A 15013-nucleotide genomic window follows, 5' to 3' on the forward strand; every position below is an offset into this window, starting at 1 on the left:
TAACCAGGAGTGAAATTGCTAGATCGTATGGTAGGTCTCTTTTTAAGTTTTTGAGGAACCTCCATACTGTTTTCCAGAGAGGCTGCACCATTTTACATTCTTACAGTAGTGTACAAAGGTTCCAATTTCTCCACATCCTTGCCAACACTTGCTATTGTCTGTTTGTTTGACGGTATCCAACCTAATGGGTGTGAGGTGGTACCTCACTGGGGTTTTGATTTGCATTCCCCTAATGATTAGTGATGTTGAGAATCTTTCCCTGTTCTTCTTGACCATTTGGATATCTTTTTTTGGGGTCTTCATTATCCCTTTGAAAGGGTAATGTGCTGAGATCCTGACTGATACAACTAGGATTGGTATTAGGTATAATATATAAGAAAAATGCTGGTTAGCTTTTCCTTCATTTCCAGGTAGGACTGACAAAAAGGTGATTACATCTAAGCAAGAGACATTTTCGTAGAGGATTTAGAATATCTGGGGGATAAACACTGTCATAAGCTTCTTGGGGGAGGCCATGGAGTCTTTTTACAGTCTATACTTGTTAATCCTCAAAAAAAGAAAAAAAAAATTAAAACACTCTGTTCTGGATGATTTAGAGACTGACCTACCTGGAAGCAAGGGTTTTAGCAGATGATACCTTAAGGATGTTTCCAGGTTTTTGGTTCTTTGCCCACTTTTGGGTTGATCATTCAATAGTACTTAGTAGAAGACTCAGCCCAGAAATGCTTAATGATATGTGAGAGGAAACAGTACAATATCCCTGCCAAATTCTCCCTCGATGAATAAATTTATATAAAGCAAACTCTATGCTGGCTGATTCAGGAAGTGGAGGAGGGAAGGAGGTTGAGGAGAGGGTGGTGGTGGAGGGGGAGGGAGGGAGGGAGAGAAGCAGTAGTACAGGTGGTGACCTTTCTTCACTACATGGAATAAGTTCACTTGGAGTGTCTGATTATGGAAAGAAAATAATAAAGTTGAAATAGATTTATCTGGTATGCGGGAAGATATCAAGACAAAGGTTCACCAGGTGCTGGTATAAACATTACAAAATGAAATCATTCACTTTTATTAAACTAAATTCAAATTAAAAATAGTATTGCATGTATTTGGCAGAACAAAATGCTCTTCTTTGATTTTGACATAAATGGGAAACAGTAATTTAGATATACTATATTGAGATCAAATGGCTTTAAATAGGCTCATTATCAATATGTTTAAAACACTTAAAAATGAGTCCTAAACATCTAACTGAAATGTTTATGTACTTAGCTTGAGTAATATCCACTTCAACAAACTGAAGCATGCAATATGTTTTGAATAATTGTTAATTTATGCTAAGGTAACAACTGTGTAATATAACTGAAATATATGTTAATAGAAGATAAGGAAAGCCCTTCCAGCTATTTCTATTACAAACAGCAGGCTGCAATTTTCACCCTTCTTCCTTGTGTAAAATATGACTTTAGATGCTTGTAAAAGCATTTTCTGTTAATTTCTGAAAATCAATAATTAGCATTCTCAGCACCACACAATAAAAATAACACAACGAGGGGAAAAAGCATATCTCACATAAATGACACACATCCCTCTTTGACTAACTGAATTATTTATGCTTCTCTGTGGATGATTGATGACCATGGACTAGCTAAGGATTGCAGTAATTAGGAGAAAAGATAAACCTAAATTAAAGATTCATTCACTTATCAAAATTAAATGTGTCATTAATTTCCTTGATACCAATTTCTATATAGAAACTTTATTCATTGAATCATCTCAATGCATGCCTTATTGCTGTGGATGAGAAGCACATTAACAGATATATTTGAACTTATACTCTTACTAGTTTTAGGGATAATATTCTTGTTGTTTCCAAAATGACTCTTTAAATGTTAAATAATACCTAATGTGTATTTTCACTCCGATAATTTAAAATGTAGGGTTTTTCTTTCTATTTTAATTTGGCTTTTGAATTTGTTAACGTTTCTACCTCAGCAAAATTTCTAGTAATTATAGGGGAGAAAATTAAGATGGTTTAAGAAATCTTTATCAGCCCTTTTGTTGATCATTTGTTGCCATCACGTCTCAGAATAATTGCCTAGGAGAAGAACCCTGAACCTCCCTCATCTGAAGACAATTGGGCATCACGGCACCAGTAAATAGACAATATTGTGCTACAACCCACTCAAGCGATGCAGGAGGGGGTGTTGTTATCCCTTGTCAGATCAAAGAAAGAAGTCAGAAATGGGGGAAGGAAAGAGGGATAACAAATTCACAGAAAGAATAAGCAGTGATTGTAGAGGCCATCAATGTTGTCGCTATAAATACCTTCATTTACATCATCAAGATGAAAAGTGGGTTAATTTTTTTCCTTATGAATTTTATGAGTTCATCTTCTAGGAAAGCCAGTATTGCAGATGTTTTGGTTAAAGACACATCTGTCTTCTTGGTTCTTGACAGCCCTATCATGTCAGTTCTCTGTAGTAGCAAGGAATGTTTCAGCAAGAAAATAAAGTGAAAACTGAAGTGATCTATTCTACTTCCTATGGGCATATTTTCACCATAGCAGATCCAAAGGACTACTTTGTTATCCCTGTCAGATCAAAGAAAGAGATAAATGAAGAAAATATAGCCTAAGATTAAGAAATATTAGTAACAGAAAATCAGACTAAAAATACCACATTTTTATGACTACTGTTAACATTAAAATGTATTCAATGTTTTGATATTCCCAGCATAAATAGATAAATGAGTAGATATGTATAAATAAATAAATGTTGCCTTGCCCATATGTTCTAATAATTTTCCAGCAAAACAGTCTTTTATGGTAGGCTTATGTGTATACCTTTCACGGTCAAAGAGAAGTCATTTAAAACATTTTTCAACTTGGCAGTGTCGACTATAGATATGACGGTATAGAGAAATAAATTATTAAAACAGAAGTTCTTCCAAGATACTTCAGTTAATTATGTTTTAGGGTAGTAATAATCAATGTCCATGGTAGTGCTTTATACTTTACAAAGTATTTTTACATATCTTTTCTCATATGATCCTCAAATACAGTCCTATGAGGTAGATATCATTTCTGTTATCATATTTTAGGTGGTTAAACAAAGGTCCATTAAAGTGACTTACTTATGTCACTCAAATAATAATGTTGGAGCTGTGATATAACCTATTATCTGATTTCCATCTTTCCACCATCTTTTATTGACTGCTAGGTACCACAGAATCATACTCTGAGGCAGATAGGCTGAGTAATTATATCCATGATGGCAAGAGTGATAATTTTTAAAAACAATTTTAGAATAAAATATTTTTCACTCATCGTAAGAGTACAGTAAATAATTGTTGTGGCATTTAATTTGTAATCTCTACTAACCAACTATTAACTATGGCATAATCTCCTAGTGCCTTTGGAACTCTCAGAAATTGGTAAAATTCTGGAAAGTGATAAGAACAAATGATCCAAAAAAATGACTGATAAAGATTTCTTAAAGCTACCTTAAAATTTTCCCTATAGTTACTGGAAGTTTTACTGAGTTGAAAGTTTTAACAAATTCAAAAGCATAAACGAAATAGAAAGAAAACCTTACAGCTTAAATTAGTAAAATGGAAATGCACATTAAATCCCCTAGATTTAAAGAAATTATTTTAGAAGTAAGAAGAATATCATCTCTAAAGCTAAGTAAGTGTTCTGTTGTTTTAAAATTCCTAGAGAATTTTTTTTCAAAATAAACCTGTTTGAACATTCTCCCTGGATATTCTGAGATACACTCTAGATGGAGGAGGGGGGAATGGAGAGTGGATGGGGCTAGATGGATATGGTATGTGTATCTGAAAATAGTAAAGGGGGGTGGCGATAGGATATTGGTGAAATAAGAGGTAAAATTTTTGAAACTGGGTGATAAGAACACCCAGAGGATTTGTTGCATCATTCTCTCTACTTTTGTAGGAAAAAAAAAAAAAAAAAGAAAAAAGAAAAAAGCTTTCCAGATGATTCTAACACACCTTTAGTAGAGCAGTGCTTCTTACACTGTAATGTCTCAAACAAGTCACCCAAGGATTTCCTTAAATGCATATGCTGATTTACTAGGTCAGGGAGGCCTGGGAGTAGAGTCTGAAGTTCTAACAGGTTCCCAGGTGATGCTGATACTGTTGGTCTATGGACCATATTTGAGTAGCAAGGAGTTAGAAAACCATGGGACCAGACACTTAACAAACCAGAATAGCTTATTCCCCAAGCAGGTCATAGGATGAAGTTCTTGGCCATCATTTGGTAAGTAGAAATATAAAGCAAATCACATAATTTTTATTAATATGTAAGAATGGATAAGAAAGATATTCAGTATCATGCTTAAAAAATACTGCTCAAATAGTCAGATGAGCTCATCTATGAAAAAAAGTGTCTAGAAGATTATGATAAAAACTAAGACTTAAGACAACTTAAATAATATCTAATATCCAACAGATCTAGTGTTTACACATTACGAAGAGCTTTGTACCAGAACGGTTCTGTCATGTTTCTGCCCAGAGGCTGTCATGATAAAGTTTATTATCAATTACTGCTGTACAAGTATAAAATAAGTTAAGCTGTCATATTTTTCTCAGCCAGAGATCCTAAACTGTCAAAGAATGTCAATTTTAAATCTGACATAGGGAAGAAAATTATCTGTTATTCTGACCTCTAATTTCTTGACATTTTAATGCCATAATTGCTGTGGTTAGTGCTGCTTCATGATTTCACCTGTCAAGGAAGAATGAATCAATAACCTCAAGCCATTTCTCAAATTTCAGCACTAACTTCAAAGCTCAAAGTTCTAGGCAGATTATGGGATATATATGTATATATATATATATATATATATGTGTGTGTGTGTGTGTGTATATATATATATTTTTTTTTACAAAAGGGACATATGTAGATTTTTGTATATTAAATGTTTCCTCTTTAAATCAGTGTTTGATTAAGGCATTAAAAAATCATCTTCCTTAGGCTAGTTGGAGTTTAGTATAACTGTAGCTTTCCTTTTTACCTTTGTGAAATATAATGATCTTCACATTTAAAAAATACTAAGATAAACATTATCAAATAAAAGGAATGCACCGAGCTCAATAGAAGGCTTAACATTTTGAACACTATTTTTTCCAAGAGCCTCTGTCTGACCATTTAGGTGGGCAGCAACTCTCTCAAGTCACAGCACCGCAGAGCAGACCTCTGGGAGCTCAACGCTGATGCTCTGATGGAAGGTGGTGTGCTTTGCACAGTACCTCCTCACAGGGGGAGTGTAAATGCAAAGGGGAATAAATGACCAGGAGATATTGACTACGCTATACTTCAGTCCACTTATCCACAGGGCTCTTTCTTGTGACAACAGATGCTAGATGCTTCTATGCTGGCAAACGTATGTTCTGTACTATTCCTCCTTTGCAGAGAAAGCAATGGAGGAAGAGGGACATTAAATGACTTGGCCACATTAGGAAGCTCACGGATTTAAATGGGTTCTCACCTTTTGCAGGTTCTTACCTGTTAATGCAGAACTTTTTTGTATGGAAATATGTTAGTCGTGGGGTAGAGGAGGTAAGGGTGGGGAGTGGGGAGAGGGACGGTTAACTCATATTCCTTGGAAGGTCATTTAATCTGTTATGTCTACAATGTACTAAGTGGTTACCTAGTGGTCTTAAGGACCACTTAAGTAACTTCCTAAGCAATCTTGAGTTGACATAGGGCCACTGGGTCAGTGTGAATGCCTCTGCTGGTATGTGCTTGAGCCCATGCTGCCTGGCGGAAGGAAGGTAACAGCGTTCCAGGTATGCGCTCCCTCACCTAGTATTCTGAGAACTGACAGAAGAGTTTCTGGGTGAGAGAGATGGGTGAGGGGCTTGGGGAGGGAGGACATATATGCCACAGAATGACTCTGGGAGTTTCTCTAATGGAACCTCAGCATTCAGCAATTATGCCCTCAGACTGGGAATGCTGGAAGGAGAGTCCTGGAGTAAGGCACTCCCAGTCTGCATCACTGTGAGGTAATCAGGAGCTGTAATGTATTATTGTTCAGATTGCCTATATAATGACAAACATTGTGGCTGAACCGCTCCTCTCCAACAGAATATTTTTTTAATTATGCATTTTCATGTAATGTTTCATTAGGAATTTCTAGAGTTTGACAATTATACATAGTTTTTATTACTGTCCAAAGCAATGGTGTGCTATTTTGTAGAAGCAGGTATTTTTATAAGATTCGAGTAATAAACACTATATCCGTGTAAAGAAAGTCTCAATCCTAATTCCATTTTCTTTCTATTCTCTCATTTATCTCTTTATTTACTGTCATTTAAATATGAAAGATCTGCTATTTTCAGTCAATTTTAATGCTGCCTTGCACTTTCATTATGTACAATATGCTTAAAATATTTTTATTTTGCCCAAGAGGATTAACTTGTAACTTTCTTTATAAGGACAGCATGTTATAATGGACAAAAATGTATGCTAAAATATTCAGGAGCAAAAATGTCTATGATATTTAAAAGTCAAAAAACCATTTGGAGTTGGTCTTGGAATAAAAGGATAAGCTATTCCAATTATTTTCTTTTTTATCTGATTCTAAAGGTATTGCTTCTGAAAGGAGAATATAGTTGGTAAGATGTTTATAAAACTGGGCCATGTGTTAAACAAAGGTATATTGTTAAGAGAATAATTAAGCTCAGAATTAGAATCCCCAGTTGTGTACAAACTAATCACATTATTTTGTAGAGAAAATCCCTTATTTTACCAACTAATTTTATAATATCTGGCTCCTCTCTCATTCATTCATTCTCTGTCCCTATCTCTTTCTTCCAGCTTCAGGCAATAATCCCATTTCCTTGTGCACACAACATGGTATAACACTGCACCTAATAATATGCTTGCAATGTGTTCTCCAAATATTTAGCCCTAAGGATCCAATGATCAATGATCATGAGGCTCTTCTCTTCCCTTTCCTCTTCTCTGCTTGAAGCCATACAAATGGAGTCATTTTGTTTTATAGACGTCTGTAGGAAATAACTTTATGGATGTAAATTTTTCTTTTAGAGCTTTATTTCCCAAATCTACGAGTTTTCCACCTCTAAAATTAAAACTAAAAAAATAAAAAAGCATTCCACTGACTGGAAATGGAGAAGTGATTACTTCTTTTGCATAAAGCAGATGGCAGATATCTGGTAGAATGGAAGACTGGGATACAGCTTCCTTGAAGCAAGACTCATCTAGCAGCTGTTGCATCTTCACTCTTTTCACCTATCTGAAATAATTTTGTGCAACGCTGAAATGATTTAAATAATATATTTGATGAATATTTTCATAAAAAATAATTATACACATATTATAGTATATAATTCCCAAATGTTAGCTATAAAATTTCAGGGTGAGAACACACAGGAATAAGATACTATAACCTCATCTATTTTATTGATGCATTTTTGAGAACATACAGGGATAAAATACTATAACCTCCTCTATTTTACTGATGCACTTTTGAGAACATATAGGAATAAAATACTGTAACCTTATCTATTTTTTATTGATGCATTTTTTAAGTATTCTGTCTAGAAGACTGTAATTCTGCTTTTATTAAAAAATAGATACTGGCAGATTATTTTAATGTGAACTATTCATATTTAAATACTCAACTAGGTTTCATTAATTAATAACACACATAAGGCATTAAGCATTTTAGTGAAGATGCTGAAGTAAAACAAACAAAATAGGAATATTGAAGTGCATTGTACATATCTGCATTTCAAAAAGGAACTACATGGTGGTCTCATTACTTGTTTTTGACATATAACACTCACTTTTCCACATTTGTCAAGAACCTGAAATCTATGTTTTCTAAAAATTTACATTGAAAGGAAATTTATACAGAAAGAGATGCAAAGCCACATTTCTGCTGAAGGGATGACAGAAATTTTCATAACAATATTCAACTTATTACCTACCTCCCTCAGCACAGGGTCAGTGATACTGTCCAGGTTCACAGAGCCTTCATAGGTTAAGTAGTGAAAAAGATTTAGAGCCCGGACTGCTTCTGGTCCTCGCTGCTTGTAGCCAAATATAAGGTCAATCCACTGATGGAGTTGGCAAGAAACAAATTCACTTTCCAGGGCCTGAAATCAGTCAAGACAGAAATAAGACACCATGCAAATTTCCCTTTCTCTTACTTTGAAATATTCTATATAAATAAGTAGAACACATTCTTTGCATTCCTGTATTTTATCTGTACGTATTAAGACCTATTCTTAGGAGTGACAAAATACAACCTCTAATAAAACAGAGACCTAAAAGAAAATTTTCTTTCTAAAATACTTAATGTTCTCTTGGCTTAACTGTACATGTGATGTGAATTTTAATATTAAATAGATTTCTTAAAAAGACACATTCATGGGGGCTTCCCTGGTGGCGCAGTGGTTGAGAGTCCGCCTGCTGATGCAGGGGACACGGGTTCATGCCCGGGTCTGGGAAGATCCCACATGCCGCGGAGCGGCTGGGCCCGTGAGCCATGGCCGCTGAGCCTGCGCGTCCGGAGCCTGTGCTCCGCAACGGGAGAGGCCACAACAGTGAGAGGCCCGCGTACCGCAAAAAAAAAAAAAAAAAAAAAAGACACATTCATGTTTAAAAGTAATTTGAAATGCCTGTTTTAATGCCATTTACAACAATTTCATTTCTAATTTTTAAATATTAGTTTGAAGCTAAACAATTTTATTAGAAACTTTGATACGTACTTATTTTCCTGCCTGAAGTCTTCAAATTTACCTCTAAAACTACTAAAATGGAATGCCTTCCTTCTGTTATGAATGAACTCTGCTATTACACTGTTTAGGAACCAGTGGGTAATTTTAGATGTTTGCTAGCCAGTGGGAAATGAATGGAAATTACTGAGAGTCAGTGACCATACGAAACCTCCAAAAAGAGTCAAAAAAAAAGAGACCTTTTCAGTTCCTAAGAAGCCATCATAAACTTCCTAGTAGGGCCCTGGCAGGTAGGCAAGGAGTTCTGGTCACACCTGTGGTATGAGCAGTGACAGTCACAGTGTAGCTCACTGTGCCTCTCACCTCCTGCACTCATTCATCATCAATTTCTTATTGATTTTAAGGACACACTGATTTCAGCAGCATGAGGAAAAAGCTGTAGAGCTAGCTTCTTAAATTTCAACTATGCAAAGCTGTAGAAAACAATTTTTGAAATTACAGCTGTAACTAAGTATGTGAATGAAGTCATTCTTTGGCTGCGTGACCCTGATTTCTAAGGTGCTGAAACCAGCTTGGATTCACTTAATCAATAAATGGTTTCTTAAATTAACCCTCTGGTAATTATATCAATATTTCATTTTTTTAATCTACAAAATATCTGAGTGATAATTTTCAACTTTTCCCGTGATGACATTTAACTAGTAACTTATTCCCCTCAAACTCCCTTTTTATCTATTCCTTTTAAAAATTTTGGTATTTTATTGACACCAGTTATTGTGGACGTTTCTCATTCAGAAATATAAACAATTAGATTTTATAAAAGGCTAGTTTCCATACTAAAACTAAACAGAATTTCTATACTCTGTATCTCATTGGTCTTGACATAATAGTTTGGACTAGAACACAGGAAAAGGGACTAAAATACAAAAGAGATGTTGGTTAAAATTCTATACTGATTAAGTCTATCATATCAGTTTGGTCAATCTGTATAAATGAGAAGTTGGTAATTATTCAGTAATGTTTTCAGTGCATGGTACAATAAACGAGAGGCTGAAAAAAATGAATAAATGGAAGTTCATTACAGAGTCGCTATTGCCCAAGTCTGTTCACTGGAATTCAAAATAGTAGTGAAATCAGAAATATTATTTAAGGGAAGATCTTACCAACATAATCACATAATCAGCTCAGCAGCAACCATTTCAGATCAATCTTATAGACACTACTAGACATATTTGGAAAGAAAGGGTCAATGAAGGGTCAATGAAATGTATTCCATTCGAATAAAACAGTTACTGAACTAAACGCCTAATGCAATGATGAGGGTTGGAAGGAATGATCGTCTTTCACTAACATGAGTTTTAAAACATTTATTTATTATCTCCAACCACTAACTTTCATTTTCCTCTGCCATGGGCAATGCATATAATTTGTTTAATGTTTCTCCTTTTGTTTACATGTGTTTTTATAAAACACTACTCATGTAATGTATTCCTGTGTGTATGTATTTTTGATTTATAAAAATGGAATAGGGTTACAGATTTCATTTTGTTTCTTACTTTCTTCACTTAGCCTTGCTTTTTAGGATCTACCTGTGTATAGGTAGTCTACTGCTTCCAGTGGCTGCTCAGAACTCCTGCAGTAATGAGCACTAGACTGCCTCTAACTCGCCATGACACCATGCTGAGATGAATGTCCTCTTTTGCATCCCTGTTTGGCTCTTTGTGAGAATTTCTTTGGGGCATATAATCTGGAGTAGGACTGATACGTCCCTGCACTAGATGTGCATAAACTGAGTCTGAGTCACCAGTGCAGATTGGCTGCCCCTGTCTCCCCTCCCTCCAGCAGTGCCTGAAAGTTTCTACATGGCCACATCTCCATTGACAACTGGTATTATCCCAGCGTTTAATATTAGCCTGTGTAACATATAAACATATAAAACATATAACATATAAACATATAAAAGCTAATAAGTGTATAGATACATCAAAATAATTTTGATTGGGATTCCAATAAATTTATAGATTAATTTGGGAAAATTGATATTAGGTTTTCCCATCTAAGGTCTCAGAATTTTCTATGTACCATATTAGATTTAAAAATTAATATTTTCACTGTAAAAGACATGGGTATTCTTGGTTAATTCCCAGGCAGTTCATAAGTTTTGATGCAACTATAATATTTTAAAAATTATATTTTAAACCCCATTATTAATGATGTAGAAAAATGCTACTGATTTTTATAAGTTGATTGTGTTCCTGGCAACTCTTACTAGTTAACTTCTTTATTTTTCTTATATAATTGTTCTCAACCTTGAGAACTATATTAAACAACAGTGGTGACATGACATGGAACATCACTGTCTTTTTCCTGATCTTAAAAGGGTCAAGACACACACACACACACACACACACCATGTATTTAACAAACGGTTGGGTTGTTAGATAGCACTTTATTTACAGTTTTTGTATTTATATCCATACTTGAAATGGCTTTATTTCCTTTTTCCTTTACTTCCCTCTACTCTGGAATCAAGATCACAGTAGCCTCATAAAATGAGCTGGATGGTTATTATGTTTCCTGGAATAATTTGCATAAGAAATTAATTCCTTACCTCTTGAAAATCTGGTAGAATTCACCTGTAAAATAATATGGCCTTGGATATTTTGGGGGCTGGGAAGATTTACTACTTAAATTTCTTTAAGGCTTATACGTCTTCTGGTGTCAATTTTGATGTTTTATATTTTTCTAGATATTTATCCACTTCATCTCAGTTTTAAAACTTATTAGCTCATGGCTATCTATAATAATCTTTAATTAAATTAAAAAATTTCTATGTCTACAGTTACCCTATTCTATTCTATATGTTAGGTAGCAGAGTGAATCAACAAACAAACAAACAATCAAAACATAATTTTGCCTCAGGTTTTTTTTTGGGGGGGGTTATAAAATTAAATGACAAAGGAACAATAAGGTAGTAGATTAAACAGATAGTCTTACAGAGACTGTCTTGCTAGTCACTGCAGAAAATAAAGAAAATCCAGTTATAACATATAAAAGCTAAATCTGGTTCTAAATCAAATGCATATCTAAGAATTGAATTTTAGATTTCACATAATTAAAGCATAAAGACCTATCTAAAGCTGAAACTTGACACTGAGACTTAACTGTATTCTAAACAGTATTAATCTGTTAGTAAATACATGCTATCTGCTTATTTGTTCTTTTTAGAACTATGTTTTCATGCACAAACCTATTTTGGACTTTGAAACAAGATTTTATTGCAAACACTCACAACTGAAGAATAGAAAGAAATACTTGATTACTAAGCTATTAGGGTTATAATGGTCTTAATAGCTTGCTTTACCCTCTCCTTGCATACCTAAAAGCAGAAGCAATTGCTTTAAGCCTAGATAAACCAATTCCCAATCCATAATTCTACCCTGGGGATCTGGGAGGAAGGGAATAAAGAGTGAGATTTAAACCAGAGAGGATATCTCTTAGATGAATAATAGTTACCTAGTATCTAATTTCAATATTGTCCCATGGGTATTAGAACGTAGAGAATTCTTCCTCTAACGGGTTTAGGACAAAGCAGCTCAGAAACTTATGAAAAAGGGAACTAGGCTAGTGGAATGAACTGTGAGGAGAGAATTTTGTTTTCTCCAGAATTCTTCTATTTAAGAATACTGCATTTCTCTCTCTCCTTCTAGACCATACCAAGAACATTTCCAAGCCCTTTCTCTTGTTGCCTCAAAAATCTGCTTCTGATATTGAAAAAATTCTCCAAATAGAGTTGCATATATTCCAGTGGACAATTAGAAAATCACATTGCTATTTCTTCTGTAGTGTCTATACTGGCTTCTCTTCACGATTAAATTGAAATTATAGCTATTACCCAGTGAAAGATTTAATTATTTTAAATAAAGGTAACATAGTTGTTTTAAATGTTTATTTTGGGGGGCTTAAATTATTCTCTTATTGATTGCTTCCTGGGTGTATAATACAGTGGATTATTTTCCATTCCCACTGGCACCATCCTAGTCTTAGCTCTCATTGCTCTCCACGTGGGCTATTGCAATAGACTTTGACCTCTTCCTCTACTCGGGGGCTTGCACCCTGCTGGTGGAACAGACTTTTGAAACCATCATGCTCTTACTGTCATCCTCGATTTCAAATCTTCCAAGGTTCCTCCTAGCATAACACATTCAGTGTAAACTTTACTTGACCCCTAAGGACTTTCAAACCTTGATGCGACCCTCCTCCATGATTTCTTTGGGCTTCTAGAAACAAATTCTTGGCTCCAGCAGCATAGTTTACAGCCCCGGCACATTAGTAGCTGGCATGACCTCTGAACCTTTGTTGCTCCTTTCACCATAACATGAAAGCATTTCATCCTCCTGCTTCCTCTTCATGTCCCAGCCATCCTCACTCAAGCCCAATGTCTGTTTCCTGAGTTCTCCAGCTCAGAGTCTATGAAGTCTTCTATGAATTTCTATGACACTTACCATCAGTACCCTCCTGTTTAACGTAGTAAATAATGTATACAAATTTACTTGTGAAAATCGATTTGCATATAAATTGTAAACTGCTAGACAAAGGGAATGGGGTTATTACCAATTAACACTTAATTGTTTCAAACATGCCATACCATATTCTCAATTAGCATCCAAGCATCTGGAACTTAGGGACTATACCTAATGCTTCTTTTACATTTCCTATAGTTCCTAACTCAGCATTAAATGATAAATATTTAATAAATATTTATTGGCTGATTATTTAAGCAATGGGAAAGATGTGTTGGTCACAAGAAGGAAGAAAAGAAATGTCAGGAAGTGAGGGTGGGGGTGGGAAATTCATTCATTCATTCATTCATTCATTCAACAAATATTGACTGACCATCTGCTATGTGCCAACCACTATTCTAGACCTAGGATCACAGCAGTGAATACGTGAAACCAAAATCCCTGTCAGAAAGTTTACATTGTAGTGGGGAGAGACTAGTAATTAGTAAGAGAGTATGTCTGAAGGTGATAAATGCTAAGGAAAGGAGAAAGGAAAGAAAGTTAAGAGGTATGTATGGATGGGGAGGGGATTGCTAATTTAGAGGAGGAAGTGAGAGAAGGCTTCCTTGAGTTTGTGACAATTAAGGACTACAATGAGGAAGTAAACTGTAAGGACATCTGAGGGAAGATGATCTCAAACAGAGGGATCAGTCATTCGTTTGTTCATTCGTTCATCATTCATTCATTCAATATGGAGCACCTCCTATGTGCCAGGAATTATTCTAGGTCCCAGGGATACTGTGAGAAACAAGACAAAATCTCTGATCTCCAGGAACACATCCCACTGAAATGCAAATAATCAAGGTGAATACAGCCTAAACTCTCTCCAGGCCCAAATGACTGACCACCTACCACATGTCAGATGCTAGCCTTGGAGGACATACACATGAATAAGTATGCCACATCCTCAAAAAGATCACAGTTTGGTGGAAGATAAACATGCTGACTTGGGCTTTTCCTGCTGCTTGAATTTCTGCTAAAACTCTAATACGATGATATCAGAGTTATTCCCCACCCCATTCTTTTTCCAGAAGAATTACTTCTTCTAGAAAGTAATCCATCTCTGCTGCTCTAGCCATCACCACTCAGCACACTTGGCCCCCACCCTTCCTTTTACCTGGTTCTGTAGGACTAGAGAAATCTAAGGGAAAAAGGTCACTACTAGGAAGTTGCAGAGGGAAACTGTTGTCTGTAACTTGAAAATACATCCAGAATTGATTAATTTCTTACTACCTTCACTGCCACCATGCTGGTCCAAGCCACCGTCATCTCTCATAATACCTCCTGACAGACGTGCCTGATGCTACCCTGTGCCTCAACAGTTCATTCCCATCACTGCAGCCCAAGTGATCCTTTCACAGCACAGCAAAATCGTAGAACTCGTCTGCTTAATGCACTGCAACAACTCTTGATTTCACTCAGAGTAAAAATGCAAAGTGTTTCAATGGCCTTCAAGGCCATATGTGATTTGCATCTGTTACCACTCAGTCCTCTCCTCCTACTGTGCGCTCCGTGTTTATCCTACCCCAGCCCACTGGCTTCCTTGCCAAGCACACCCCTGCCACAGGGCCTTGGCCCGGTAGTTCCCTCTGCCTTCGCTCCTCTTTTCCCAGGACAGGAAGAGTCTCTGGGTCACTCTCTCACGTCCTTCAGGTCTTAGTTCAAGTCTCACCATCACAGTGAGGGGATCCTGACCATCCATCCCTGTATTTCTGATCCCCTTGCTTTGC

At 35.8% G+C, this 15013-nt stretch overlaps 1 protein-coding gene across 5 annotated transcripts in view; it reads right to left on the minus strand.

Annotated features, from left to right (window-relative positions):
- The window catches only part of NBEA (neurobeachin), a 629334-nt gene that overhangs the window by 32783 nt on the left and 581538 nt on the right, over window positions 1–15013 (minus strand). For all 5 annotated transcript variants that reach the window (XM_049701354.1, XM_033410053.2, XM_049701353.1 and 2 more), the window contains exon 48: window positions 7972–8139. In XM_049701354.1, coding sequence (XP_049557311.1) covers window positions 7972–8139 — 168 coding nt within the window. The remainder of the gene's footprint in view (window positions 1–7971; window positions 8140–15013) is intronic.

This window comes from Orcinus orca, chromosome 18, assembly GCF_937001465.1.
Source record: "Orcinus orca chromosome 18, mOrcOrc1.1, whole genome shotgun sequence".
Taxonomy (NCBI): domain Eukaryota; kingdom Metazoa; phylum Chordata; class Mammalia; order Artiodactyla; family Delphinidae; genus Orcinus; species Orcinus orca.